We start from the raw sequence: 26,248 nt of genomic DNA, 5'->3' as shown, positions 1-26,248 counted from the left end.
GAGGTAAGCAGCATACGATATAAATATAATACAATTCATACAGATAAGTTTAAAGGCTCAAAACTGAGATAAAAGCCAAACCCATCAGTTCAAAATGTCAAAACACAACATTAAAAGTAAAAAAAACAAACAAACAAAAGTTTAAAAGGGAAAATATAGGAAATAGAAAGTCAAAATCATGAGTTTTAAAGGTCAAAATATGAAACTAAATTTTAAATTTTGAGTCTGAAAGGTCAAAATATGGGGTCCCCTGGGCCTTGAGTTTTGACACCCCTGTGTTAGGGGGAAGAATAAATAAAGGTAAGAAAGATCTGGAATGGAATGTCAAATTTCCCATTCACAAAAAATCCTATATTTTTTCTTTAACGTGATTTAAGACTCATCACTTACAGACAGTCAAATAGCACAAGTGAGGTTGTTTAACATAAAAAATCACTTGAACACATGCAAAATGAAAATAAAATGCTAAACATAGATGGATTTGACACTGTCGGGCGAAACACTCACACAGTAAAAAAATGTGTTTGTGTGACTCCACCCCAAAGTACAGGGTGGATCCCAAACCTCAAAATACCCAATGTTGTTTAGAGGAAGGACATAACAGCCATCCAGACAGCAGTTCGTTAGAACATCACAACTCACTCTGATTGCATGCACACACACAGACACACTCATATCTTAACTTGGTTTAGGTATGTATATTTTGATACATATCTTCCCAAAGACTCCTCTGAGGAAACTTAAAAATATGTATGATAAATCACCCTTATGCTCATACACAAGATATCCTCAAACAAAGACAAACACGGACACACAAACGATATGACAATAGTGCTCTTTGTGCTGCATGAGGGGAGCATTTCTGTATGCCTTTGTGTCTGCGTCAGGGAGACTTTCCATAGACATGCTGAAACCAGCAGAGTTACTGTACAAACACATGAGTCTTAAGCTAGAAGAGGATAGAAGGCAAACCCGACACTTGTGACACTATAACACAAACACAAGTACACATGGAGACAGGAAAATCTCTTAAGAGAGTCATGTATGTGTTAGACAAACACAGACATCATCCTACAAAACAGAAATGAATAGTTCATTTTAAGGTGTGAAAAATGCAAGCAGATGCACAAATTCATTCTTGAGCCATGTTGTAATACCAGCATTGATCATAATTTCCTAACACATTGCCCTTAATGCTACGGCATTGTTTTCGCCTAACCCTCACCCTGTTTTCACCAAAATAACCATGGACATTTCCAAATAACCCCTCCTGCATTAAGTGGCATAATACACTCCCTGAGCAAACACTCCAGCTCTGCCAGAACCAAGTCAGTATACACACTCACACACAAAACATGCAAAGTGGGTCAACAAGGCTGGCGCTCTCCTCTGGCGCTGTCTGTGTGTGGACTGTCAACATGACCTTGGGACACCGCCACTCCCTCCAACACACACACACACACACACACACACACACACCCCTATATACGAACACTCGACACACCCATGACCTCATGTGTGTAAGCACATACACAGATACACGGCCAACTCAACCCAACTTAGCTTAGCCGCATTCAGCGGCTACAAAGGCCGTCACACTGGACTGCTAAAAGCAGTTTCTCTTCTACTTCATGGCAGTTGTCTGTCAAAACAAACCTTAGGTGGAGACTTTTCAATGGAACGGAGATCTGATGTAGTAGAAAGGGAAACTTAAATGCAACAATGAGAGGCCTAAAATCCTCTAATCCCTCATGAGCTGCACATTCAGATACAGGCAGGATGAGAAGGTCACATAAGTCCCACGTCAAATTTTTAGAACCAAACAAAAAATTGACAAAGAGGTGTGCAGATGGGTAAAAAAACACTCATTTAAGAGTTAAGGTAATTTATAAAACCTGCAAATAAATACACCCAACATGACAGTGCTGTTAAAGCTGCACCTAAGTGGGGTAGATGCAATTGTACCACACTTTTTGCTGTTGGACTCTGTTAAGAATTTGGTCAGCTGAATGATTTCTGACAATAGCAATTAATAATCAGAAAATATTCTGCTAATTTTACAGCTGCCATCAATAGTGTTGTGCAGCTACACCAGATAAAATCTGCTGTGTTTCTACTGCTCTGTTGTTGTTGTTGTTTTCTTCATTTCCTTAGACAAAGTCAAACTGTCTTCCTGAAGTCAAACTTTAACTGACAGCTGCACACGTCAGTCCTATAGGGTTGAACAGAGAAACATAATGAGGCAGCTTTGCAGTCCAAACAACGCTGGCATCACAGGACATGTATCCAAACAGCCACATCTATTAGCTTTGGCGTGGCGTGCGTCACTGCAGGTGGATCCAACACCCTGTGCTAGAATGTGCCATTGTTTATTTTTACGGATCAGTTCCAGAGAAGTAGATTTGTTTTTTTCTGACACTTAACCTCACCTGGCATGGCATCGCTGCTGGACTTTACATAACTGGTCTTGTCATGATGCTTGTTCTTTTCCATTGAAATTTAACTTTAGAGAAATACAAACCGGCATGACAGATGCTGCCTAGACTGTTGCTTTTTAACCAACTAAAGATAAAAAACATTAATAACGTAAATGATGTAATATGATAATATAGGAAAGTTTCTGTCAATCATGACAACACTAATTAGACCCTCAACAACTGTAACTCAAAGATCTTGACCAAGATATCTCCATAAAAACAAGACAACTTTGTAATCATTGCTTTGAGTCCACTCTTAAGCCATCAACTTAATATACAGCCTCCCCTCTGACAGCAAGTCACATCAGGTTTAAATCCATCTGTGTTTAAAAAGACTGCAGTATACTATAACTGCAGTTGAACAGGGAATGTTTTTGTATGGCAATAATATTTATTAGGACTGCACTCTAAATAATGGCACAAAAAGACATTTATTAGAGGAAAGATGCCATCGCAGTTATTTGCAAGGGGGAGCACATCCAAGTTTGATAGAAATCTTCAAAAGGAAGCATTTGACTACTATTTCAAAAACCAATTTAGTCTTAAAAGCGCAATGCCTGCAGGCACAGCGTTTCGGAGCACATGCCTCTTTGAAGCGTGCAAATAGCTTCTCATTATTGGTGCTTTCAGTATCATCTCAGGGTGTGCATACTTAAAACAGGTGCCAAAATTTAAACACTTTGTGGACTGTTCAGATAAAACAATTTGAAGACATAACCTTGCATATTTTCACTATTTATTGATACTTTTAGAAAAAATGGGTGAAAACAAAAGAATGATTTAACAATGTTAAAGTAGTGGTAAGTTGCAACCCCATTTTTATTTCAAAATAGTTTTTTTTTACTTGTAAATGTGACAACCTCTGCACTGTAAATTCCAGTATTCATTTTAGTAGCAACTTTAAATTTAGTCTTAGACCTTGGACTGAAATGTTCAGTAGTTTAAGTCAATTCACTGTCTTAAGTTTAAGTGTAGACTTTGTTGACAAAACTCAAACATTTATGTCCAATTTGAGTCAATAAAGTCATGACATTTTAGTGTTCATCTTTAGTCTAAAAGATTATTATAAGATTATCCACTTAAAATAATTTAATTAGTCAAATCAATAAAAAATACAAAACACTCATATAGTAGTAGTTTAAGTAATTTAAAATACACTAATAAAAATAATGACTTGAATGGTTTGATTATTGGCTCAGTAAAGAAAATTATTGGATTTTGAATGCTTGACAGTCCAGCACTAAAAACTGAGTCTTGCTCAATCTCCTTGACAAAACTAAACTTACTTTAATCAGAATATTTCTTAAAAGAAATCTAGTTCTCACACTATTTTGTCCAATCTTTCCCATGGAAAAAAAGGCTGTTGACAAATTTTAGTCATGTTTTTGTTTACTACATAAACACTGGTTCAAAATGTTCTAAAAATATCAAAGACATTTCTCCAAAAAAACTATTATTACCTGTGCTGAACAATACAAGGAAAATTGGACAATTTTATTTCTGCCTTATACATTTTACAGCATGGAAAAATACAGGAAGTCAATCCAAATGAAAGCAGTGATTTAATATAGATTTAAATCTGTTAAATTAACATTTAAATCCTACATCATAAATCAACTGTGTTGGATTTTTAGTCTTTATTTATTGTAGACCTAAATCATATGACAAACTATGTGATGTGCAACACTGTTTTTAGGGTGTTATGACATTTTTATCAAGCCTTAGAATACTTACCTCTTTTAGCTTTAGCCATTTACAACGTGTTCTTGTCACCCAAATAAATTAATATTTAATACTAAGTTTGCAACAAACTACTGTAGCTGATAGCTTGCTTGAATTTAATCTGCCAGCTTTAAAGTGGTAAGAGTGCTGAGTGAGAAATCATTGCTTGTTTGCATTAAATATGTGCTTTTATTTACTCCAATGAATTTAGACCTCTGCAATGTGTTTACAGCTAAAGTCAATATTGTGGTAGTGAGTTACAATTTCTTGTGCAGGTTCAATTGCTAATTCAACAATCAGGTGTAATAAAAACAACCTCCTTTCTTGCTTAGCTTGAACATATTTTGCTTTATTCCCTTAAGGACTTTTTGTCCCATTTACTATTTGCTGTGCAGAAATAGTGTGACAAACCCAACTATCTCAGCTGTCAACACTTGTTCTGTCATACAAACACACGGCACATATAATTAACAAAATATAGGATCTGAAGACTTGTAAGCACATGCATGATTCCCATGTCTGCCCAGGCAGACACATACAGCTCTGTGTTATAATACACAGAGACAAGGCAGATGATTGATACTCTTAACTTTATAGTGTGTGTTATTATGCAGTATTTCAAAAAATGTACAACTCTGTTTTCAACATGTTTTTCCTTAAACTATTAAAATATTTGACAGGTCTTTCAATCACCAGGCAGGCCTACTACTCTAATTGTATTTACTTGCCAAAGGCAATCATAGTTTCTTTCAAATTCAGTTCATCTGACTTTGTGTTAAACAGGTAAAAATTGGATATGATCAGACAGAACCGTGTAAGCTCTCTCAATGATACAAGTCTAGAGCTCTGAGGCATATATGAAAGGCAACCAGAGCTCATGCAATCAATCAATAATGTTAAACGGTAATTTTAGCGTTTTTCAGACACCTAAGAAGAAAGCAAGACTGTGATCATAAACCTAGTCTTTGTTGCAATATTTTTACCGTACATATACTTTGTTAAATAAAACATATAAATCAATCTCACTGCTCAAGTAAAATGCAAAAAAGGACGAATACTGATACCATCAGCCAAATGACAAAGAATGAACAGATATCACTGACCAATACCATTTTATTGCATCCAATCAATTCTATACTGGCATCTGGTGTGTCTTGCTGCTGAATCAAATAGGAGATTTTTTACATGACAGAAGGAGTGATCACTTAGACAAACTGATCTGTTTTCATGGTCAAATATGAGAGAAAATGTTTGAATACTTGAGTTTTACTCCAAAAGAAATGATGAAACAAGCATTGGTATCAACATTGGCTAAATTATTATCTAAACCATCGTTATCAGCCCTAATTTCCACAATGGGTACATCTCTATTAGGGCTGAAACAATTCCTCGAATCATCCAAGTAATTCGATTAAAAAAATTCCTCGAGGCAAATTGTCTGCCTCCAGGCTTCACTTAAGTCAGTCCTGTATCCATATACGTCCATGCTGTAAGCCTGGACATGGCGCCGTGAGTTGCACGGCGGGCTCTGTTTCGTACGAACGCCTATTTGTGTGGCACAATGCATTTTTTTTTGCTGTTACAATAACGTAACATGTATGATGTGAGGCGTGAAAATCACAAGGGAAGAGAAGTTGATGCAGTGATATTGATAGACATGCGTCCTGTGTTTTCATGCATCCACTGACCGTGGCTCCATGGCAAATATGGCACTACGCCTGCACTGGTGAACCTACGCAGATCTCTGAGTTTATTCACTGCCTGCATGACTCGCTGGTGTGAGACAGCGCTCAGTTTGTGTCTGCAGACTTCAGGGAATTTCATAAACTTCTCTGATTGACCCAACGGTTTCACAGAAGACAGTAAGGCTTCACAATTTAAGTCCTGCTTTGGTGCTTTCCCTCTCTCTGATCTCTCTTTGATAAGACTTATATTGATAATGAATTGACACCAATTAAATAGATACACCTCACTGCCACAGACAGTGACTGAGAGAGAGAGACTAAATAGGTTAAAGTTAATCATCATAAAGTCAGCATTCAACAGGTCATAGAAGCAGTGTTATCCCTTAAAATGTGTTCGTGTCAGTGGATGGTCTTAAAAGGTCATATTTTTATGGTGGATGAATTCACAAACAAAAATGTGCAAAAATTAAAAGTGAACACCCTTTGAAAAATAGACCATATGTGCAATATTACATTCATGCATAAAGTAGAGGATACTAAAATGATTAAGTGTCCCTTTACTTTAATGGCAAATTGGAAAATAAATATAAAGTACAATAAAAGAAATAAAGTGTTGGCACCAAACATTTCCTGGGAGAGGATCCCTAAAAGCCCAAATAAAGCATAATCTAAAATCATTATTTAACTTCCTTGCCTTGTAACTTTAAGAAATGTAAATTGCCATCAGAACTTCATCGCACTTTGTAAAATATGCTTTCTTTAGAGAACCTGTTGATACCAATTTTTAATATAGATGTAGTTCATTTAAGGGACCAATCTTCTTTTCTCATTTGTCTGGTACTACTCCTCTTGAAAAAAGCAAAAGTGACTGATTAAAAAAAAGCAATATTTCTTATTAGATTACTTGATTAATTGTCAGAAGAATCGATAGAGTACTCGACTACAAAAAGAATCTTTTACTGCAGCCCAAATCTCTATAAAAATACAAGTATGGTCGCTGACCTAAACTGGTGGTTTTAGCTGTTCTTTAAACAAAACATGACATCGCTCATAAATCAAAACACAAAGTGAACATATAGATGTGAATATTAGCAATTATCAATCAGTAAGGATCAATTTTAAACTACAAACAGCAGGTAAAGAAGAAAATACCATGCAGGTTATGATAAAAGTCTCATGTTCATAGAAGATCGACAATAAATGGATTAATTCTCTTCCCAAACTTCTTTCAAAAACCCAACATTGCCATCACTCTATATAAAAGACTGACACTAAGTGGACAGACAATGTCACTGCACAAGTCTCTGCACTTGAGGCTCTGGTATAGATGTTTGTAATAACATAGCTGATGTAACACATGTATGATGTATTGCTCATGCTCTTTCTCTGTCAGGATATTGTTATCATGCATTCACCTAAAAGAACATGTGTGTTTACACAAGAGTCCTGACCTGGAACTGCCTCTTTTCTTTGTTGAACTTTACAACTGGAGCATGCAAAGTAATCCTAAGAAAAGATCAAAGCCCTGCCGCACAATTGTGCTGCCTACGAGCACAAGGCACGTACACTGTCTACTGGAGAAAGACAACTAAAACTATTTACAGTATTATAATTGCACAACACACTGATATTAAATCATATTGCAGAATAATTTACTGTAGAGTACATTTGTGTCTTCAGAGATAAGCATCAGAAAACTAAATATCTTTGAGCTTTGGAAGTAGCTGTCTGCATTTCTGCTCCTGATCAACAGGTTTGTACATAAACTGTTATTTTACCCTTTCAATTTCTACTTAATATTTTTGACAAAAACTATGGAGGCTCTATGTTGAGGATGCTGTCTCCTTAACAGTGTCAAACAGCTTTTATCTGTCATGCTTGCTAGCTGTAGCTTGCTTGTGAAACCTCCACTCACGCACAAAAAATGCAGGTTTTTCGTCAAGCAGGTTGACAGGAGGGTAGGCAGACAGGTAGGTGGGCTGAATTTGAATGACTAGATTACCACTGTAAAGGCCAAACATATCAGACTTTCTTGTGGTTTTTATAAAACATTTAAAAAAATGATTGATAACACCACGATAGTCCGGGGTAACTTTCAGTTGTATAACCCAAGAGCATCCAAAAACAGCACTCATTTTGAAAACACTGTGTAATCTCTTATAATCCAAGGAAAATGCTGCTCTCAGAAAAAAAAAATCAACTTTCTTTTTCACTGAACAGGTTACAATAAACGCGATACAGGCCTACACACAAAAAAATGATGGACCACAGCACTGGCTTCAGGTGAGTATCATCTCTACATAGGACTGATAAATTATGAAAGACATAAATTTCAGTGTCCACGGCCCCCCATAAGGGGGATAAATGGGCTACACCAAACTGGGGGCCCATGGAGGTCAGAAAAATCATGATCCATTGTAAAGTTAAGCTGTGATAACCATATTTTATATTTAACCTAAATTATAATGACCCTTATCAAGAGACAAACAGTGAAGAAATGATAATTGTGAAGAGACACAAAAATGGGCAAAAATTGGATACGACTTGCAGTGAAAATACCAAAAATGGGCAAAAATGGGTTAAGATAAGTGATGAAAATGGAACAAGTCACAAAAAGCAACAAAAATGAGGCAACTGGGCAAAAATGTACACAGATGGGATATGATCAGCAGTAAAAGTACCAAAAATGACTTAAAGCTCAAGGAGCTGGTGTCCTTAAATGTTTTTAAATCTAAAATGAAAGACATGGAAGCAGATTCTATAGGATGCTGATGTTTTAACTTGGCTGTTTGAACAATTGATTCCCCTGATATGACTCATAGAAGGTTTTAATCCAAAACGTTGTGTTTTGTAAATTGTACTCTGTCTCTCCTTGTATTTCCGTCTGTAACTTTGTGTTTTTTGCTGCTGCCTGTCTTGGCCAGGTCTCTCTGGAAAAAGAGGTTTTTAATCTCAATGGGACCAACCTGGTTAAATAAAGGTTAATAATAAAAATAGGCAAAAAGTGGCAAAAATTGGTTAAGATTGGCAAAAAAATTGTAAAAATGGGGGAAAAGGGGCAAAAAAGTGGCGTAATGCAAGCAAAATATGTTAAAGTGGAGAAAAAGGGCGAGAAGCAAAAGCGTGGAATATAGGGGCAATGGTTAGGAAAAGTGGTAAAACGGGTGGTACCATACTTAGCTAACCATGATGTACACAAACGCTGAATTCCAGAAAATAAAGCTGAAGAAACTGAGAACGTTAACTGGATAAAAAAAAAAAAAAATAAAATTAAAAAAAAAAAAAAAAAAAAAAAAAAAACATGTTAAAATTGGCAAAAGTGGGCAAAAAACTGAAAAATTGGTTAAAATGGTAATAAGTGGCAAAAATAGATGGGAAAAGTGTTGAATCTGTTGCAAAGTAACAAAAATAATTCATTAAAACATCAGACTCCATAATAGTGTGACAAACTTTTCAGACTTTATATGAGGTTACTGTTCGCCAGGATGCTAGCATCAACGCTACTGATCCAACACATGCATTGATATCTACAATAAATCACAACTGGGGAGGGCCCATTCACTGTTTCTGTCAGAGGCCCATCTAATCTTGTAGGCAGACTTGTCAGTATCTTTGATGGCTGCTATTAAACTTAATACCTCTTTTAGAGGGATCTAAGTGATATCTGGGAGTCTGGGAGTTCTTACCAATGTTTTCAGTGCTCTTCTGAGGAGTAGCAACCCGTAGGAAGATCTGCTGCCTCCATGAGTGCCGGTGGCTGCGCAGAGGGCTTTCCCCCACCTCGCAGGCTTTATTTGGTGTGGACAGAGCTGCAACATCACTGCAATTCACAGAGCATAGTTGAATATCAACCTAGTGGACAATCATTAGAAGGCAGCACACACAATATAAAACATATAGTACGATCAAAAAAAACAAGCAGACAAGATTTACCGCATTTTATGCAACATTTTTGCTTTAGTGTACTCAGTATGTTTATCTACCTGCTCTTCAGCTCGGGGAAATCATTTTCTTGGACAGGAGCCAGAAATTGAAATTTCAGAAAATTAGGGACAGAGGAGGATGAATTAAGACGAGCACGCAGACCACCCAGTGGACTGAGATGGAGAAACACAGAGGGGAATAAAGAGGCAGAAGGCAAACAAAAAGAAAACCTAAGGCTTGTGCTTAAACAGAGATAAACATGATTTATGAGAAATATTTCATATTTATTGATTTTATCAAAGGGATGCCACTGTATGGCACATAATTAATGCTGACGTGAAATGATCTGAGATATTATAATTTGAGATAACAAAAACTTTTACAGCTTTCATCCATTCGTGACCACTTGTGTTTTCACTGTCATAACAGAGCCTTTAATAATATCAGAAGGAATTTTAAAGAAGCATTTCATAAATGCATGGAAGAGAAAAGGACATACTGCATGGGTTAAACAAAATGCCTGTGTGGTAACCTCACCTTCTTTTATTAAGCCGAGCTCCAGCAGAAGGTGAGGAAGGATGATGAGTGAGGGGAGGAGAGAGAGATGCAGGGCAGGGAGGAACAGGAGGAAAGGTGGAGTTGGTTGGGACATGTCTGAGAAACAGCAGAAATACAGAATGAGAAAGCAAAGACAGAAGCAAAGAATAATAAAGACACTGTGAAGTATGAAGGCAGAAAAAATCTCAGAAGGAGGAGCGTGAAATAAAATTAAGTTTTGAAAGTGTGAGATGGTGTCCAACAGAATGCATATAGAGTGGCAGTTGATCGTCACAGACTCCTTAGTAGCATTTTTATTATGAAGTGTTTCTTTTTTGGTTTAACTGTCAATAAGATGTAATTTACAGGGTTCTTATATCATTTTAAACATCAAATTTAAAACTTATGCAATCTTTTTAAACCTGAACTGAGAAAAATTAACATATCTACCATGTTTTGAAAGGCGTGTGAGATTTCTCTGTACTCTGGACCAGGATTGAATTTTCTGATTTAATTCACTGTTTATGAAATGTCAAATGGTATAAAACAAATTAGTTTTTGGTCATTAACGCCAAACTCCAATGGTTTCTGGCACGTTTAAAGCCTCTATTCTATCAACACACTTTAAGCTGATATTAATCATAACGTATTTTTATCAGGAGTGCTGAGTTGATTCAAATGATTAAAAGGAGAACAACACTTTTGTCAGGGCAGATCTGTCAAAATGTAGTCGGGCTGCTCACATTTATAAGCAGGCAACTTTGAAACCCTGAGTTTTAAAGACTTGGACCAGTGTTTCACAACAATACAAGCTTTATTCAGTCACAATGATTTGAAGTAATAAAAGGGGATCTGGGGCCCTCCCCAAGGAAATTTTGAACATCCAACACTTATTTTCCTGCATCTTAGGGAATATTTATGAGATAATTTGTGGTGAAAATTTAACTTGAAATCCAAGGTTACCGCTCAATAAGAAAAGATTGGCATCTCCTTCATAAAGGAGCCGCCAATCTCTATAAAAACAGGAGACCTCTCCCAGGTAAAACTAAGGCTGTCCAATTAAGGACAATTTTATGACTTTTCAAGGATCCGTAGCAACCCTGTTATTAAGAAATGTGTCTCAACAGTACAACAAAGTATTTGTTCATTGTGGTATTTCTATTTCTAATACTAAATGACTAACCATAACCAAAATATTTTAGAAAAAAATGTTTTCAAATCCAGGTATGTTTTCTTAAATGTTTTACAAATCCCTCTTTGGTGTCAAAAAACCTACATTTCCAAAATGTGACAAAACCACTGGCAAGAATTATGATGCAATTCAGAGCAGCTAGCAGCAGCTTATGTGTGCAAAGATGTCACATGCAATATAAAAGGTGTTTTCTTCTATTCTTAAAGAAAGACCTGGTCAAGCATTAGTTTTTACTGTTAATAGATCTGCATCCTGATATTGTTATTTTTGCAAACTAAATTCATCTTAGCTGTGAGAGAACCCCAGGAAAGTTTGTTTGTTTCTTGAGCTTATATCACTAAAGTGAGGCAGAGTAAAGCTGCAGCACCTGCTGTGGACTCATCAAATGAATGATACAATGGGAGGAGAATTGACAGGCTTTAAGACTAAAACACCACATGGAAAAGGAAATCTTGCCTGAAAGATGTTTAATGCTCACTACTGGGTTTAACAGAACTAAAGAAAAATTCACCTCCATTTCCAAAGGAGTTTATAAGAAGATGAAAAAATATAGATGCCAATGGGTTCAGAAATTTAATTCACTAGAGGAGCTACGACTAAGGTCTGGTGAGCTCACTTTTTCTTCTTACAACAAAATTATTTACTGTTGCTTACTTTTAGACTCAGATATTAACTCAAAGTGTTGTCACTTGAGTTAGAAGAGAAATGATCAGAAATTGAGTCATATCCCCTTAAGTAGAAAAATGATCATATAGCGTTTCTTAATTAAAAACAAAACAAACCTAAAAATGTTAAAAAAAATATATATATATATATATATATATACTTTTACAAAAAATTAGGCACTCTCCAGTTCATATTATGAATTACACTGGCTCTATAATTCAATATTTGGTTACTGATTAACTGATTACTGCTGTCTATTTAACAAAAGAAATTATCCTATTAAACAGAGAACCACGCTTTAAAGCATTATAATGAACATGCATCCAGCCATCCACATCCACTGTTGTAGATGGTTAGATTTATATGTAATTACATCTAGAGGTGTGGTAAATTTATCATGAAAAATCATAATAACAGCACATATTTCTAAGAGTATCTGCAATACAACTTATTCTCTTTTTTATTCAACCCCTCCTATTTTTGATCAACATTCAAACAAACATAAACAAACACACTCTATCTTCTTACTTGCTCTGGTGAGGAGTGTCGGTGCTAACTGAGTAGTGTCGTACGAGCTTTGGCTTGGTAGTTGCAGAAGGTTCCTGTGGAGAGTGATTTAGTGTGTGCTCTAGTGAGTACTCTGCTGAGGAGGGGGTGGGAGGGTGGCTGAAGGTGCTGGCCCGTTTACGGAAGCCGGGGGGCTGAGGGTCACCCAGTAGAGAGGAGGAAGAGGGAGAAAGATGAAGAGAGGAGTCAAGACGCTTCAGGTCTCCTGTTGAGTTATGGCACCTGAAGAAGAAAAGGGAATTTTGTGAGAGGAAATGTGAAATATCATAACTATCAACAAAGCTCTCTAAGTTAAAGAAAGAAGTAAGAGTAGGAGTAAGGTCTTCAGTATTCACTAAGTATGATGCAACTTATCAGACACTTAAAAAATGGGATGGGATGCGAAAACCTTGAATTCAGATAATGTTCTGTTTATTAAATCATATTGGTCTGTTTTTTTTAACCATTATTCTTGTGAGAAAAGACATTTAAAATACACTAAAGGTGTTTTTCATAGCTTGATAGTACAGGAATAACATTCATGACATTTAGAAACAACTGTAACATATAAGAGGCTTTGATTTAGTTCACTGTGCTTCCAGCTTAACCCAGAACCATGCTGTATCTCTTCAGAGGGGGGAGTTGAAGACTTCCTTGCACATGTTAGGGGTTCTGGTTGGCTTGCCTGACCCTGTCTAGTCCCACACCAAAAGTATATGTAATGATTATTGTTTGAAATAGCAGCCAAAAGGCTCCATCCAAGCACTCCTTTCAAGTTCATCCGCCATGATCAGCTGCTGCAGCACTGTCCTTTTGAACTCAGGGGGAAGAAAACCCTTTTAATCATGAGATCTTGGTAAAAACAATAAGGCAGGCTGGCCTTTAAGGACTGACTGCTCTTCCCCAAGATGTGAGTCAGTGTGAGGGGTGTGTTTTACCTAAGTGGGCTGTTGGGTCGCAGGTGGGAGGAGGCAGGCAAGGGGTCATCAAGAGAGGGCTGCTCGGGACTGCTGATGACTGTACAAACTGAAGAGCCACTGTCACTCCCTATGCTGTTATCCCTCTGAGCTCTGGCTCTGCTGCTCCCCTAACAAAATCACAAACACACTCAGCTTGGACACAGAATCTAGCTTAACAAGAAGCAAAGATCATAAACCGGGAAGGAACAATAAGGAACAGTAGCTTTTAATTCCTTATTTCTATGGTTTAAAGAGCTGTGATGATGAAATGAATTATTATCTTAAAAAACCTGCATATGAAAACAGCATACAAGTGTATACATGCTGAATATAAACTGAACAAAACAGAGAGCTACTACCTTCCAGATCCCCTCCAGGGACTCAGTGAGAGAGCGCTTGGCTCGGCTTTTGAACTGCTCAAGTCGCTGCCGACTGCTACTCTGCTGCTGCGCCTCCACTGGGGCTGGAGCTGTCTCCTCAGACACCTACATACACAAAGAAACAGACAAGGCAGTTTTGAATAAAACTGTTTTTTCCAATTATTGTTCAATGCAGAAAATCTGTGTCACAGAACTGATGTTATGCTGCCGATAAAATGCAGGACATAAATGCAGTAGAAACAGGAAAGTAAAGCAGAGTCTTCAGAAGAGACAGGGTACAGTTACCTGTTTGCTGTCTGCAGACAGTGTGTGCTGATGGCTCTTCTGTTTCTCTTCATACAAATTCCTCAAACAGGTCATTACCAACTCATTCTCCTCCTGATCACTCTTAGGACGAGCCCTCTGAAACACACACACAAAATAGCATTTTTTTTTTTAACAGCCCTTGCCCATCAAAAGATAAAAAGTGAACATTTTGCAGATACTGACATGAAAATATCATTAAAATCTGTTTGTTTCAAGTAAAAATTTTTTATAGCAGTGCATTGTAGCAGATGTAGTTTGCCAATTTTTGCTTTGATTTCACACATTAAAAAGAATTTTTGCTTTCAGGTAGCAAAAGAATGTTACAGAACAAATGCAATTAAAACAGTCTCTTAATATTACTATTGGTGCATCTCAAAAAATTAGAATATCATGAAAAAGTGTAATGTTTTCTTGTCACTTGTTTCTGAAAGTGAAACCCATATATTATATAGACTCCTTACACACAGAGTGAAGTATTTCAAGCCTTTATTTCTTGAAATGTTGATGATTATGGCTTACCGAAAAGAAAACCCAAAATTCTGTGTCTCTGAAATTTAGAATATTACATAAGATCAATTAAAAAAAAAAGGTATTTTCAACAGAAATGTCAGGCTTCTGAAAAGTATGTTCATTTCTTTGCACTCAATACTTGGTTGGGCCTCGTTTTGCATGACTTATTGGGGCTCAGGTCAGGCCAGTTTGCTGGCCAATCAAGCACAGTAACACCATGGTCACTGAACCAGCTTTTGGTACCTTTGGCAGGTGCCAAGTCCTGCTGGAAAATGAAATCAGCATCTCCATACAGCTTGTCAGCAGAAGGAAGCACGAAGTGCTCTAAAATGTCCTGGTAGATAGCTGTGTTGACTGTGGACTTCAGAAAACACAGTGGACCAACACCAGCAGATGCCATGGCAGCCCAAATCATCACTGACTGTGGAAACTTCACACTGGACTTCAAGCACCATGGATTCAAGGTCCCAGAGTCTGGAGGAAGAGTGGAGAGGCACAGAATCCAAGTTGCTTAAAGTCCAGTGTGAAGTTTCCATAGTCAGTGGAATCAGCCACAGGCTGATTGCCTCCATGCCACGCCGCATTGATGCAGTAACTCATGCAAAAGGAGGCCCAACCAAGAATTGAAGGCATAGAAATGAACATACTTTTCAGAAGCCTGACAGTTCTGTTAAAAAATATCCTTTTTTAATTGATCTTATGTAATATTCTAATTTTCTGAGACACTGATTTTTGGGTTTTCTTATCTGTATAATATATGAGTTTCACTTTCAGAAACAAGTGACAAAAAATATTGATTTTTTTCATGATATTCTTATTTTTTCAGATGCACTAGTATATTCAGAGAGAAACTCATTTTGCAACAGAGTAGAATTGCAGTAAAGCATTTTCACCTGCAGATGTCAGCAGAGCCTGAAAGAAGTTCTGAGGACTATCCACTTTTCATTTATTTTTGACTGAATGATATTCTGCTTAAACAATGATATTTAAATATCAGATCTATTTTTAATGTTATATGGACTGGCATTTTCAAGCAACCCCAGTTTTATATTACAGAAAAGAGACTGAAGTGTACACTGATTAATAAAGAGAAGGATACAGCAGATCACTAGGGGAGGCAGAGAGATGACTTGGCAGAAATATAATACAACTTGTATAATAAAGAAGTGAGTACAGACAAGTAAGTGCTTCACTGTGAATCCCCCATGAAAACTTGTGATTCTGCATTGATTCAGTCATGTAAAAATTGCAGACTGACTGGTTTATTTCCAGCTGCAGTTACCTTTGAGGGAACTCTAGGAATCAACACATTGCCCCTCAGGGGCTTTAGACAGAAAAGAGTAGATCCGTTACCATAGTGTTTTCAAACACTGAAGCCTGCTCCTGGTTGTCCAGAGTGGCCAAGTGCCGCTGAAGCTCCAGCTTGGTTTTGGACGGATGTAGTCCTAAAAGAAAAGTACCCAACATATGGAAGTATCACACATTTGGTCACAGTGTTCCTACTTAGTGTAGTAATTCTGTAAAGTGAGTGGGGAGTGACTCTAAAAGTAAACTAGCAACTTAAACGTTCATGCATTCTGTCACACCATTTTAGAGCCAGTGTCCAGTCCAGCAAAAATAATAGAATAAATCAATCAATCAAATAAATAAATAAATTTCTTAAGTTTATGTGCAAGTAAAATTAATCCATTTTCTACAACGCTTATCCTGTTCAGGGTCTCAGATGCTGGAGTAAACGAGAGTTGGGGTAAACCCTGGGCTGACCAACAGGCAGTCACACTCACATCTACAGGGAATTTAGCATCACCAATTAACCTTAAGAGCATGTCTTTGGGCTATGGGAGGAAGCTGGAGAGAATGGCAAAAATCAGACTTGGTTTAAGATGTAAATGTGCTGTTATGACTTATCAATGTAATACTCTTTAATGTCGGGTATAAAAGTTTTTTCCATTGTCCTCATTTTCTGACCTGTACAGAAAACGAGCCCAGGGACAGTTCCCTACCTTCTATTCTCTCACACAGCCTGTGAAGCTGCTGCATGGGGCAGCTGTCACACTGCTGGCTCTGGGTCTTTGCATTCTGCTGCAGCGCTGCCACAGAGAAGGCCTGCTTCAAGGTCAACATGATCTCATCCACCTACAAGAACAAAAATCCAATGCTTTTCTTGAGACAACATTTCAAAAACTGGTCATGTATTTAAGTCTGTTTCAGTTATGTGGAGTTTCAGTTTCTCTTCATATCTGTATGCCACAACAGTAGGGGTGTGACGAGACACTTATCTCACAAGACGAGATGAGACGAGATTTGGGTCCACAAGACACGAGACAAGATTTTACAATTTTTTTTAATTTTGGAAAAAAATATGTGAGTGGATAATATGTCCTTTATACAGCTGAAAGTCATAACTGCAAAGCATCCAGGTCTATTCAGAAATGTCTAAACTAACTCCTCTTGTACTGAATAGGCTATCAATGCTTACACACAGTTTGTCTAACTCTGACTCAAACTGTACATTTTAATGCCCTTAAAATCAGACCTTTCATTTTAATAGTCTACCACATCTTTAATTTACTAAACTGTGCACTCATTGCTACAATTATAATAGTAGTAGTAATAATAAAAGCATTTAGATTATTTTGAAAGTACCTTAAAAACTATTTACAACAGACTGAAATATAAAGAGCTGCATCACTAAAATCAAACTATTTCTCATCCTCTTTAAGTGCATCCATATCTTAAACACTCAAAAAAATATTTCTGTCAATAATACGTTTGCTGTAATTTAGAGAAATAGATTTTTCTATCGTTTTGTGGTCTTTTTTCTCATATGAGCTTAGACAGTGTTGGACAGGACATACAGTTCAGGGTGTGTGTTAAATTGTGTGCGTTGGTGAGCAAGTGTGTGTCTCTGCTCTGTCTGCCGTCAGACAACAAACAGGGCGTGTCTGACCGGGGCTAAAACTTCTCTTTTTGGAGCTAACAGTGGACTCTATGGTGCTCAAACTGCGTTAGTTTAGCTAAGTTTACCACTGCAGTAGCCTATACAACGACCCGTCACACTACACATGTTAAGCTTCTGATTGATGGTGAGCAACAGCCAACAGCTGATGGATTTGTGACTGACGGATGATGAGACGAGAAGGAGACATGGCGATGCAGCGACTGAATTAAAGTTATAAAATAACATATACCAGCACTATGAGTGAGTCTGTGCACATACACGAACTTGTGGAGACTGCACAGTTTTCCAGTAGCAGAATTTCATCATTTCACACTGTTATGATGAACTTATTATTAGGGATGCACGATATTATTGGTAGTATATCGGTATCAGCCGATAATAGCTTAAAAAGTTAATTATCGGTATCGGCCCATAGTAAAATTTACGCCGATGTGTATGGCTGATAATATGACGGCATAATTAAGCGCACGCGATGACGCCAGACGTGTGCTAACAACAATAAACAACATGTCAGCTGTGTGGGAGAAGTCTGAGGTGTGGGAACAAGACAGCAAAGTAGCTGTTTGCATCGCTTGTAAAGTACATCAGATGCATGGAGGACCTTGACGACATGCCTTTACCATCAGTTTAATTTTGCATCTAAAAAAACGCCAACCTCATGACTACAAGGACTATAAAGAATGGCAAAACTTCGTGCCAGGGAAAACTTGACAGCAGCCTCTACTTAAGTCATTCAACAAAGCTAAAAAATACAGCAGTGACCACCCAAAGGTAAGGAGCTGAACAGGAAAATCATTGAATTTATAGCTCTTGAAAATCAGCCTTTCAGGGTGGTTGAATATACCGGCTTGTGATGCATTTAAAGCCCCGCTACGTTATACCTAGCAGGCACTTATAGCCTTACCTGAACTGCACAACTTCGTTTCCAGTCACGTAGAGAAGCTCCTCGCTAAAGCTAAACATATTAGCTTCACCACGGATATACAGACATCACGTTTAGCCTCACTGCCTCCGTGGATAGATGAGGATTTTACTCTAATAAAGTCTGTCCTACACTCACAGGAGTGCTCACTCAGCAGTAGTCCATGATAGAATTGGTGTTTGGTATCGGCCAAAATTTGTTATAAATATCAGCATATCGGATATCGGCAAAAATCCAATATCTTGCATCCCTACTTATTATGCATTTGTGGATCATGTGTGGCCCTGAGTAGCGCACGCGGAGGAGGGAGTGGGGGTTGGAGCGTTGATCGAATGGGTCATGGATCAGCCCTGTTACTTCATTAGCTCTCCCACCAACAGTTCTAAAGTGTCCAGGTCATCTTTGTGATCTTCTATAATTTCCAGTTTGGTATTGTTTTGTGTAAGGAGAGCTGCTGATCCTGGTGCCTGGGCAATATTGATCTCGCAAGATGATTTTCACCTCCATGAGAAATCTTGTGACGTTTTGATCTCACACCCCTACACAACAGAGAACCATAATTAGCATAAACCCATCTTCCCCTTATCGTCCAAGGCATTAACAATATCAGATTACATTTATGGTTCATTCTGTCTGTGCAAAGATCAGCTGAAGTTTATGTCACATATGACAGAAATCAGGGTACTTGCAGAAACTAACTATTCAAAAAGCAAACTTGGAGTGAAAAATAAATACTTTACTCAAGAGGCAGCAAAGACTTGGAATTACTGATATTTAGCAGCCATAGGTACTTTTTTCCAAGAATTTTAGTACTACTGAGTACATCATATACTTGAGTACATCCAAGGTCTTTTTTGTCAATCTGACAGTTCACGTGGTAGTTTATGACTCAAAGCAGCACAGATGCACTGACTGAGTCAAAGTTCAAAAGAAAAAGAGCAGAGTTTAATCATGCTTGATAGGAAGGGAAACTGAATAAAACAAGATACTGTATATGCTCCAGGACATGTTGTGTTCTGATTTATATGTAGCTTATCAAATATGAATACTCACTGAATGCTGTAGAGAAAATGTAAGGATATGCAAACTCACAAACAAGAAGTACACATCAAGGTAAACTCTACTATGTTTATGCATGAGTGGACAAATGTGATTATAAAGGAACAATCATCTACACAGACGTGTATATTAAGATGGAAGCAAAACATGCACAGAATAGAAAAAACAGTATTATGATGTATTCTTCACATGCTTTTCAATTTCTATTTTCCGTTTGATTTTGTGGTTCTCACCAGTGACTCATCAGTGCATTGGAAAACATAGCAAACAAAGTGGCAGCTCCCTCCTTCCACTGTCTCCCTGCAAATGAAGCCAAAATGATCCACGTGACGGATACCCTGAAAAGAAAAGATCCACAGGGGTTTGATTAACCAAAACAGGCTAAAAAAAATTCACAGACCCTTAGAGGTGAAATTTAAAGTCTCATACCTGTGAGCAGAAAGAGATTTCTCTGAAACTCTTCTCTATTGCAACTTTCTTAGTGTCTGGACTGACCAAGAAGATCTGAGACCTTCCAACCTAAACACATAAACCACAAAAAAGAATTAATACTTAAACCCAGTGTGTCTATTCAGAGATCTGTGTGGTGAGGTTTTGTAGTGACAGTGATGAGGAGCCACAAAGCATTTACTAGTTATGAACCATTTCCTGAATGTCTTACATCACAAATCAGCTTTTTATTAGCATTTATCCTGTGTAGAGAAATCAAACTGAAAGAAGCCTGCAATAATGATTTTACACTCAAATGACTTTCAAATGAAAGATTTAATCAATGATCTTGTTGTAAAGAGGGTAGCCTAAAAGCCATGTTCCTAAGTTTAAATGACACAGTTTCATTTCCACTCTTTTCAAAAAGTACCAGTTAATTTTAGGACAGTTCCGCTTTTTGGGATATCCCCATTCATACCATCATAGAGCATGAGTCACTATTACTATTAAACCTCAAAAAGGGACTCATTAGGGTTCCCATATCTGTTGAACACCGGTCTGACAGCTCAATGTGCCACTATTGCACCACTACTCTTATAACTACCCCTTCATGTTACTCAGCAGAAATCCCATTATGAAATACTTGTGGACAAAAAAATGTAAACGATGATGTCACAGGGATGAGGTCATTCTGTCAGCTATCCATGGCAGTAGCAGGATGCATAATCCCTGTTGATCATACATGTATATTTGCTAAGAGGAGCAGGCACAGACCCTGGTGGTTCCTGTGCCAGTGGTCACTGTTTCCTGTCTGAGTGACAAACAGGAAATGTCCTGATAGTAGGAGGTCAAAGAGGTGAGATGAAGGTGAATCAGCAGAGCATGACTGAGTTCTCTTTGAACAACAGTCAGCATTTGCTCTTGCTGAGTCATTAGGGGAATTATTTGTCCTTTTATGGTTGCCTCCCTCCATGTTCTTTATTCACAAATGTGTAAGAGAAACCTGTTTGGAGAATCCAAACTGAACATTTGTACTCTACATTTTCTCAATCTAAAGATTAAAAGAATGAAATTGTGGGTAAGTTGGAGAATCTCACACTAAAAATGTTTCATATGTGTAAACTTGTAGTGAAAATAATGGTGTGACAATGAAGGGCCAGCAATGTTGCACACCACTGCCTTGGTTAAAATTGAAAAACATAACTTAAAATTGGTGATAGTTCCCACCCATTCAGAACAATCACTGCCATTATATCTTAACAGGACATAAAATATCTACAAATCTCAACTTAAACATGAAGCCTATCTTGGACTGCCACACACACAGAGCAGAAAGTTGCTAGAGTGCAATGTACTGCACACATGGAGCACTGATAGAAGTGGTGAGCCTTGGCATGGTGCAGTAGCACATGCATGAGCATAAGCACAGGTACACAATATGGACATAGTGTATAACTGATACAACCATTCCCACTGATAATTATTTCAAACATTGGTGGAGTGTTAGAGGGCTGAACCAAACCAAAATACCTCCAAATACGACAAAAAGTGAGTAAAGCTGCAGTCATGTCCACTGTGTTTTTTTGTCAAATCCTATTTAATTCTTAAGTTTTAAATAAAGTTTAGCGGATATTGATCTAATTTCAAGAAACAAGAAATTTAGCCCAAATACATTCCCCTAAATTTTTGTTTTTGCAGATCAAATGAAGGGTAAAAAAACTGAAGCTATTTGTTCTTGTCTTTGTTTTCATGTACATTCATGAAAATTCATACCGTGAACAGCATGGTCCTGTTCTCCTGCAGGCTGGTGGGCTGTACTCCTGCAGAGTGGGTGTGTGCATCAGTAGTGTTGTTGTGGGAGATTTCAGGTGAGAGTCCATTCTCATCCAGGGCCTGCAGACAGGGAAAGCTGGGGTCTCTCTTAAACAGGACAGGACGCTTCCCAGCAGTTGGACTCCCCGCCGCATTATTACAAACTGAACCACTCCCGAGTCCATTAGATTGCAATGTTAAAGCCCTCCTCAATCCGCCCACCAACCCCCCACTATTTTCTCCTTTTATGGCCGTCCCTGAGCCATGCAACTGGCTGAACTTCTCGATGCACTCGTCAATGAGGGCAGGAGGGGCTTTTTTGTGAGCAACACTCACACGGCCGCAGAACAGCACCTCAAACTTCTTGGCGAAGGTTGTCGGAGAAACAGCAGAAGGAGGTGCCACTGACGCTATCATTGTGGAGTGAGAAGAGGAGCATGTTTCAGAGGGATCACGGCCTACGGTGGTAGTTTTGTTGGAAATGTTGTTGCTGTCATCGCTGCGTGCCGAGCTCTTGCCAGCCTGCCTCAACGAACTGATGATCTCAGGAACCTGGAGTGAGGAGAAACACACACATGTCAACATAAGAAAAATCATTCATTAATTCATGGTTAATGTGGATGTATACTGGAATAGAATAGGATCACATTCAGATAGTATAATAAAAAAAAATAGTCCTAATAATCTTCGACTTAAATATACTACTGACATCAGACTTGAAATCTCATGATAAAACACAGACATTTAAAGTAAAGATTAGTGTATTCATGATGCAGTCACCCATTATTATTTTTACAAAAACAAAGATCAATTATAATAATACTAGAGATTTTTATTAAATTTTTTTTTTTATCTCAATCAAGAACATCTAAGAAAGCAAATGTGGGGCCAACGCACAAATTCAGCTTTGAACTTAAACACTACTTTACCCAAGTCAAGACCTGAAGTCAATACTTTTTTGTTGTTAGGTAAAGAGGCAGACGACGATTCCTTTTTTAAAAAGTGATCTAAGATGAGAATAAAGCTGAAAAAGAAAGTTTCTCATCAGAAACTTTATCTTTGCTTGTTACATGCAAGGTCCGACATTAACGGTTGCCCGAATGCCTGGGGCAACTTCAAAAAGCCGATGGGCAAGTAAAACTTGCAAGGACTTGCCCGATCAGGCAAGCACAACTCTGAGCTTTTCTATTCATTAATTTTATTATTTTCCTCTCTCGTTTCTGTTAGTACGGAGCCCCCGCTCATTCATTGAGGTGTGCTGTCATGTTTCATCTGAAGTTTCACATTTCCTCGTTTTAACTTTTTCTCCAGCCACATCCTGCCAATGCTCTCTCACACCTATATCTTATGACAATTATGCCGACGCGCGTTATCAACGAGCATAACACACACGGATCACACGTGGAGATAACGTCATATCTAATGAAAGTTGTCCAAACGTGGGTGTTTTACTTGATCTTTAATGCACTAATGATCATAAATATTGTCAAAAGAGCAGAAATATAAAACCAAAACTCCAAAATGAGGCAGGGTGAAACGATGTGTCTGGAGAGCTGCAGGTGTGAGGCAGGGCTGGTTTTAGTCATATGGAGGCCCAGGGCAAAGACCAAAATGAGGCCCCTCCCCTTTTACTAAAGAATGAATAATGAGTGGAAAAAAATGAGAAAGCATCTCTTTTAAGTTAATAAAGTCACAGAACTACAGTAAATGCCCCAATGTGAGATATAAATACCCAAATAGCCAATCATAAGTCATAATTTTCTTTGAAAAGCATCTCAGAGCTCAATCTCAGCACATTCTAATATCTTATAAAATCTTTAGGCCAGGTGGAACTTTTATAACACTGGTGGTGGGCCAAAGACTGGTACCTCCAAAATGCTCATTTTTTAGGGAATGAAAAGTTTATAATTTATAAATATGATTTATAACAAATAAACAAATATAAATTTATAAACAAATTAAAATCATGACAAATTGAGATACAAGGTTTTAGCCTGATGTCAGTGATAAACAAAATAAATATATGGTCATTATCAGTGACAGATTGGTTCTTATGACTCTATACAGACATTTGTATCCTATTAAACCTCATAATTATCCACCAATCCACTGTTTTATTTCCTGAATTTGAATTTCTCCGGAAAACAACCTGGTGCAGCTTTCACATTGCACTGATCCGTGCATGTTAAATATCATTTTCAGTGGGCCAACACATAGCTAATACATACAGTTTTCTTTAGAAAAAGTGTTGTGTATTGCTTTCCACAGTCAACAGGCTCTGGATTTTAGTTCTAAGTATGTTGTGAGCAAAATGTATGCACTTGACATCCAGAAAAAGTACCTCCTGGACAGGGCAAGTAGGAATTTAGATGGGGCAAGTAGATTTGGGAAGCACTTGCCTTGAAGGGCAAGTAGGCAAAAACCTTAATGTCGGACCCTGTACATGTAAAAATCATGACATTTTATTTATGCTACAACCACGTAATTGTTTATTTCTAGCTGTCCTCAAATGTGTCATAAAAAAATCATGAATCAGCTGGTTTGAGCTAATTAACTTCCATTCTTGCAAATTCAATGTGGATTTCAACATTGGATGAATATTTTTAACTTACAGGGGCTGACTGAAAGTTTGGGGTTGGCTTTTATGGACTTTCTGAGCAGATGTGGAGTAGCCAAATCCAGTGAGTGCATACTACTCCTACAGTCTGAGTTTGTTTTTGGTTATCCTACAGCTAATTTGTTCTTTAGGCCTGCTTGTCTGTGTTTCTGAACTCCCGACAGACAGTCAGTGATCAATGCAGACAAGACAGCAGAGGGTAGACACAGCAATCTCTCCTCTTCCCTCATACACTATATTGCCAAAAGTATTCACTCACCCATCCAAATAATTGAAATCAGGTGTTCCAATCACTTCCATGGCCACAGGTGTATAAAATTAAGCACCTAGATATGCGGACTGTTTCTACAAACATTTGTGAAAGAATGGGCCTCTCTCAGGAGCTCAGTGAATTCCAGTGTGGTACTGTGATAGGATGCCACCTGTGCAACAAGTCCAGTCGTGAATTTTCCTCGCTCCTAAATATTCCACAGTCAACTGTCAGCAGTATTATAATAAAGTGGAAGCGATTGGGAATGACAGCAACTCCGCCATGAAGTGGTTGGCCACGTAAAATGGCAGAGCAGGGTCAGCGGATGCTGAGGCGCATAGTGCGCAGAGGTCGCCAACTTTCTGCAGAGTCAATCACTACAGACCTCCAAACCTCATGTGGCCTTCAGATTAGCTCAAGAACAGTGCATAGAGAGCTTCATGGAATGGGTTTCCATGGTCGAGCAGCTGCATCCAAGCCATACATCACCAAGTGCAATGCAAAGCGTTGGATGCAGTGGTGTAAAATATGCCACCACTGGATTCTTGAGCAGTGGAGGCGCGTTCTCTGGAGTGACGAATTGCACTTCTCCATCTGGCAATCTGATGGATGAGTCTGGGTTTGGTGGTTGCCAGGAGAACAGTACTTGTGTGACTGCATTGTGCCAAGTATAAAGTTTGGTGGAGTGGGATTATAATGTGAGGTTGTTTCTTAGGAGCTGGGCTTGGCCCCTTAGTTCCAGTGAAAGGAACTCTGCTTCAGCAACAGTTTGGGGATGGCCCCTTCCTGTTCCAACATGACTGTGCACCAGTGCACAAAGCAAGGTCCATAAAGACATGGATAAGAGAGTTTGGTGTGGATGAACTTGACTGGCCTGCACAGAGTCCTGACCTCAACCCCACAGAACACTTTGGGATGAATTAGAGCGGAGACTGAGAGCCAGGCCTTCTCGTCCAACATCAGTGTGTGACCTCACAAATGCGCTTCTGGAAGAATGGTCAAAAATTCTCATAAACACACTCCTACACCTTATGGAAAGCCTTCCCAGAAGAGTTGAAGCTGTTATAGCTGCAAAGGGTAGAGCCGACGTCATATTAATGGATTGAGAAGAAGAATTTTATCACAGTTATCCTTAACACTGGTAACCATTACATCTCTATCCTGAATATGTGCCCTCTGTGCTGGAGCACAGAGTGGACTTGGTAAACTGCCACCACTAATGGTTAATGTTAAGCACTACTGAGTTCCTGAACAAACTTTTTAGGAAGTGGCACTTGTATATTGTTTATGCCA

At 38.2% G+C, this 26,248-nt stretch overlaps 1 protein-coding gene across 4 annotated transcripts in view; it reads right to left on the bottom strand.

Moving 5' to 3' along the window:
• tbc1d1 (TBC1 (tre-2/USP6, BUB2, cdc16) domain family, member 1) overlaps nt 1–26,248 on the bottom strand; it is a 71,312-nt gene that overhangs the window by 19,971 nt on the left and 25,093 nt on the right. For 3 of the 4 annotated variants that reach the window (XM_041784935.1, XM_041784934.1, XM_041784937.1), the window contains 12 exons: nt 22,050–22,640; nt 20,277–20,366; nt 20,081–20,185; nt 16,908–17,040; nt 16,258–16,349; nt 14,374–14,490; nt 14,068–14,193; nt 13,688–13,836; nt 12,732–12,992; nt 10,346–10,462; nt 9,868–9,981; nt 9,571–9,704 (listed from right to left, as the gene is read on the bottom strand). In XM_041784935.1, coding sequence (XP_041640869.1) covers nt 9,571–9,704; nt 9,868–9,981; nt 10,346–10,462; nt 12,732–12,992; nt 13,688–13,836; nt 14,068–14,193; nt 14,374–14,490; nt 16,258–16,349; nt 16,908–17,040; nt 20,081–20,185; nt 20,277–20,366; nt 22,050–22,640 — 2,029 coding nt within the window. The remainder of the gene's footprint in view (nt 1–9,570; nt 9,705–9,867; nt 9,982–10,345; nt 10,463–12,731; nt 12,993–13,687; nt 13,837–14,067; nt 14,194–14,373; nt 14,491–16,257; nt 16,350–16,907; nt 17,041–20,080; nt 20,186–20,276; nt 20,367–22,049; nt 22,641–26,248) is intronic. The other variant, XM_041784936.1, reaches the window with a different exon arrangement.

This window comes from Cheilinus undulatus, linkage group 4 (assembly GCF_018320785.1).
Source record: "Cheilinus undulatus linkage group 4, ASM1832078v1, whole genome shotgun sequence".
In the NCBI taxonomy this organism is placed as follows: Eukaryota; Metazoa; Chordata; class Actinopteri; order Labriformes; family Labridae; genus Cheilinus; species Cheilinus undulatus.
This window is presented reverse-complemented; position numbering and strand designations above follow the sequence as displayed.